We start from the raw sequence: 5,066 nt of genomic DNA on the forward strand, positions 1-5,066 counted from the left end.
GTACCCCCACCAAAATGCTCCCGAGTCCGCGTTTTTCATCGAGGTAACATAAACGGGCACACGTTTAATCGCTTCTTCAATAAATAAACTCATTGGTGAAGATCTTGCTATCATTGCACGAGTTGGAATACGCAAATGTGACTGCCTTTGTGGCCCTACAAACCATGTGATTGCTTGAATACACGGAGGTTGGCACACATTCATGTATCTTTGAATCCAACTTGTGTCTTCGCGTTTGTTCCTTCCAAGATTTCATCAAATAGTGCATTCACGATCTAGATTAGCTTCTTTCTTACATATTTGGCTCCACAACCCTATATGCACCAAAATAACACAAATACACATGTATTAGCGCTAAAACCTGATAAAAGTAATACTCAACGGAAGAAAAGAATATTTCGTATTCTTAACACACAAACACTCATCACCTACTAATAAAATAGTTGGTGGGCACTGAGTGCTCAGTGGTCACCAACGCTCCTTAATGAGCAGAGCACTCAATGATTTCTCTATCCATTAGAGATGCTCTTAGAAGGTGCTGAGGGATAAGGCCTCAGCGTGTGCGCCTTATTGCATAGAGGCTTGAACTTCAATTTTAAAGATTGAAGCATGTATTTTGAAGTGTTTCTTTTTGAAACTCCATCTTGAGGTACGCCTCAAGAGTACATCACGTATTATTTAAAAAACTAAGATGGATTTCTCACATAGGGGAGATAGATGTCTCATTAATTAATAGCACAAGAGGCTTAATCACATTATTGAGAAAGAACTACAACTTCTAACTAAAGAACAATTTCTACTCAAGTTATAAAAAGGAAGGATGGACGGCAGGATTTATTTTTTTACTGATTTAAAGTTGGGATTTATATTATTTAGTGATTTTAGTTTCAGATGATTATTTCTTCCAAAATCCACTAATTTATTTATTTATTAATTTATTTTGGAATACTTTGGATTTTTTTTTTAAGATCATTTTATTTTTAAATAAAAAGGCTCGGCGCAACAAAAGCCTAGATAGGTTGGACCGTGCCTTGTGGTGGGTTAATTGGAGTCCGTGGGCCGTCTAGTCATGACTGCCACGCATGACTAGGGCTATGCTAAACAGGAGTCAATATTTTAAATGAATTAATAAGCGGCGTTTAAATGAATTAAGGGGGCGTTTGGTTGAATGTAGTTGAAAATGCAGTGGATTTGTATTTACAAATCCTTGGATTTGATAATTCAGGAAAGTCAAATCCAGTGTTTGGTTAGATGTGTTTGTAATACTGGATCACAGAATATTGTGTTTGGTTGAAGGGATTTGTAAATTTGGATTTAGAAAACATGAGGCTGATTTGATATAATAATTAATATATACATTATAAAATATACATTTAATTTTAAGTAAATATGAATTTAAATTTAAAATATTATTAGTAATTAATATAATTAATATAAACTTAATTTATTATAATAAAATATAATATATTAATTATTTATTAAAAATAAGTAATATAATATAATAAATCAATTATATACTATATTACTAATATTAATTACACTATATTACATTTTATTTAATATTTTTATAAAATATAATTATAGTGTAATTAATATCATGAGTAATTAACATAATTAATATATATTTAATTTATTATAATAAAATATCATATATTAATTATTTTTTTATATTTAATATTTTTATAAAAATATAATCGATGTAATTAATATCATGAGTAATTAATATAATTAATATATACTTAATTTATTACAATAAATATAATTTATTAATAATTTATTAAATTAATTAATTAATATAATATAATATATCAATTATATATTATATTACTAATATTAATTACATCATAATTATATTATATTTCATATTTTTATAAAAATATAATTATAGTGTAATTAATATTATGAGTAATTAAAATAATTAATATATACTTAATTTGTTATAATAAATACAATTTATTAATAATTTATTAAAAATAGTTAATATAATATAATATAATATATCAATTATATATTATATTACTAATATTAATTACACTATAATTATATTATATTTAATATTTTATAAAATATAATTATAGTGTAATTAATATTATGAGTAATTAATATAATAAATATGAATTCAAATTTTTAAATATTATAAGTAATTAATATAATTAATATATCTTTGCGTGTGAGGGATTCGTTGGATGGGATTTTTGGAATTCGGTCAGTTCGAGATTAAAATCCCATGACTTTTGGATTCGAAATCTGAAAGTAAATTCAAATCCTTTGAAACAAACAAAGGATTTCTCAAATCCAAAGATTTTCAAATCCTTTGACTTTCAAATCCACTCAAACAAACACCCCCTAAGCGGATATAACCTTGTCGAAGAAAAATTAATAATAAATGATAACAATCTCTAGCAACCAAATAAGACAGCCATTCAATAAGAGTATTCGCATGCATTTACAAATGCACAATAATGTCAGAACTATGGCAGATTCATCACTGAGAATTTCAGGTTGTCCAAGATTTTAAGATGGAAACTCCATCGGTATTTGTAAACCGAGTCAGAAATTTTCTCAATGAAACTCCTAATTGCATGTACTTACAAAACCCATGTCATATAATTATTCAACAGAAACTATCAATGAATCTAGATTGGACACAAGCCAATGCAGGGGAAAAAATTACAAATTCCACGTTGAATATTTCAAAAATTTAAGGGCCATCAATAAACATCAAAGAGTTTACACTAACCCTGTGAACACATGAATTTCATTTGCAATGAAATTTCTTGCACACTGTTCTAATTCATATTGCCCGCGAGTCCCCTAGCCACAGACTACAAAATGACATATTAGTTTGGCAAATCCAACCAAGCATTAATGCAAATTTCTTGGAAAATTATTGATAATTGCAGAACAAACTTTGCCGGTTTAAGCAAGCAAAAAAAGTTTGGTAACATTTTTGCTAAGGAAATGAAAGAAACCTTAAAATACAGCCAATTGTCACAAAATAGCATCCTCAATCAAAAATAGCAAGGTAAAATTCTGTCACACATTGCAAGAACAAAAAGTCTGATTGTTCCAATAATGAAGCAAAACTAAACTTCTAATCTAAAAGATTTGCTACATAAATGCAAACATAGAACTCTCTACTCTTCTGAGAACGCCGATCCTCCAAAAACATAACATTAGCATGCTTAATCAAACAAGCTGAAGCCCATGTCCTGCAAGTCAACACATTAGCACAAAATTGCTGTCAGAAGTGTTGTACCAATACCATTACTACCAAGGAATTTAGCAATCTAGGGCACAAACTTTACCTCATCAGATTCCTCCTTCTCTTCTACTTTCTCCTCCTTCTTGGGCTCGGCAGCAGCAGGGGCAGCAGCACCACCACCACCCCCCGCACCAGCAGGTGCAGCTATTGCAATTGCCCCACCGCCACCAGATGGCACAGAAGCAAATTTCTCTCTCCCAATAGCAATAAGTTCAGTTATATCTTTGCCCTTCACTTCAGAAAGTAGGAGTTTAATCCTGTCAACTTCAGCATCTGCTCCAACTGTTTAGAACAAATCAAAATCAATACATTGCTACAGCACAGAAAACAAAGCAAAGAAGATTTTTTACATATCAAAATATTGTTAATATTTATTCAACATGAATTCATGAGATCAAATTTCTACTAATCAAACTCCACTACAAATCCTCACTTTTGAGTTGATTACGTTTAAGGAAAAAGGCATTAAACGAATAATCAAATTATAAATCGAAGTCAAGGGACTCAGGATCATCATCATTGGTACAATCTAGGGCTAGTAGTATGTCACTAGCTTCAGAAATTTTTTTAAAAAAATGTCTAACCTGATGCTAGAATTTCCTTCAGATCATCAGCGGATGGGTTACTGTTACCGCCGTAGACAGCAAGCAAATAAGCAGCAAGAACCTTCATTCTGAAAAAAAGAGGAAGCTCAATATAAACAATCAAAGCACAATTTCTAGAATTAAATAAAGCACTTAGCGTCCAATAAAATTTAGAACATTTTTTGTTTTAGCACTAAAAAAAAATGTTCATTTTAGCCCCATGACAAATGATATGGGCAAACATATAGCACTTTCATGACCAAGTGCCCAAAGTGAACAAATTTGTATAGTTCAAAGGGAAAATAAACAATTTGCTTAAACTCTAGGGCCAAAACAAACCATGACCAAGGTCTTAACCCTGCTTAAAATGATGGCCAGAATAATAAGTCAAATGGATCAACAATTCACTGAAATTGTCTGCTTGATTAACAATAACAAAAAAGAAATTGCTGCATTTAAGCAACAAAAAGATCACTTTCGGGATCAACTTAGCCTTTCACACATCCGAAAAGAAGAAAGGCAACATTAACCAAAGTATATACCACTCATGCATATGCTTCAAAATTCAAACCCCAAAACCATCAAACCTAAACTGTTAATCATTCATCACAAAACAAACCACACTACCAATAAATCAAAATATCAGGCAGATATACTAGAAATCATCAAAATTTAAGGAAAAAATGGAGTAAAATGGCAATAGAGTGGAGATTCACATGGAATCAATAATACGGAAAATTTTGGGGAGAAGAAAACTCAAACCTATGTAAATGGATAACAAGATAATGATGAACAATCCAAGAAAAAGATAAAGGAGCAATTAAGAAAATTACTTGGAGGAATGGAGAGAAGATCGGAAGGAGAACGCCGCCGCCGCGAACGCGAGAAGTTTTGGAGCTTCGAGGGTTTCTAAGGGCTAGGTTTAATAGCGTTTTTGATGTATTTATAGATTGGAGATTGGATGGTGTGGAGATGTTCGAATGAGAGACCATATCTAGACCGTTGGCTTTTCATCAAGTGGTTAAAGAAGTCAGATTTGTTGATCCAACGGATGACTTTATATCATCAATTTGAAAAGCTTATCCGCTATTCGCTTTGTTGATAGTTCTTATCTCAAGACAAACTGATGAATGAGATTGTTTAAAAATAATAGTAAAATAGTAAAAAAAGATATTCGAATGAAAAAAAATCAGAAAAATATATAAATTCAAAAACAA

The 5,066-nt window shown here is 30.8% G+C and overlaps 1 protein-coding gene across 1 annotated transcript; it reads right to left on the minus strand.

Moving 5' to 3' along the window:
• Positions 1 to 2,918: 2,918 nt before the first annotated feature.
• Positions 2,919 to 4,786, minus strand: LOC120275194 (60S acidic ribosomal protein P2-like). The gene is made up of 4 exons (XM_039281715.1): positions 4,683 to 4,786; positions 3,850 to 3,938; positions 3,309 to 3,547; positions 2,919 to 3,212 (listed from the first exon to the last, which is right to left on the minus strand). The coding sequence occupies exons 2-4, from the start codon at positions 3,935 to 3,937 to the stop codon at positions 3,186 to 3,188; spliced, it is 354 nt and encodes a 117-aa protein (XP_039137649.1). The 5' UTR covers position 3,938; positions 4,683 to 4,786; the 3' UTR covers positions 2,919 to 3,185.
• Between the last annotated feature and the right edge of the window lie 280 nt (positions 4,787 to 5,066).

Source organism: Dioscorea cayenensis, chromosome 14, assembly GCF_009730915.1.
Source record: "Dioscorea cayenensis subsp. rotundata cultivar TDr96_F1 chromosome 14, TDr96_F1_v2_PseudoChromosome.rev07_lg8_w22 25.fasta, whole genome shotgun sequence".
Lineage (NCBI taxonomy): Eukaryota > Viridiplantae > Streptophyta > Magnoliopsida > Dioscoreales > Dioscoreaceae > Dioscorea > Dioscorea cayenensis.

What these genes read in the sequence shown, in the direction of transcription:
- LOC120275194 (XM_039281715.1), bottom strand. Translation starts at nt 3,937, where the DNA reads ATGAAGGTTCTTGCTGCTTATTTGCTTGCTGTCTACGGCGGTAACAGT. An exon ending in GAAGGAAATTCTAGCATCAG is followed by an intron (nt 3,548 to 3,849) that starts GTTAGACATTTT and finishes TGTTCTAAACAG; the next exon opens with TTGGAGCAGATGCTGAAGTT. An exon ending in AGAAGGAGGAATCTGATGAG is followed by an intron (nt 3,213 to 3,308) that starts GTAAAGTTTGTG and finishes GTTGACTTGCAG; the next exon opens with GACATGGGCTTCAGCTTGTT.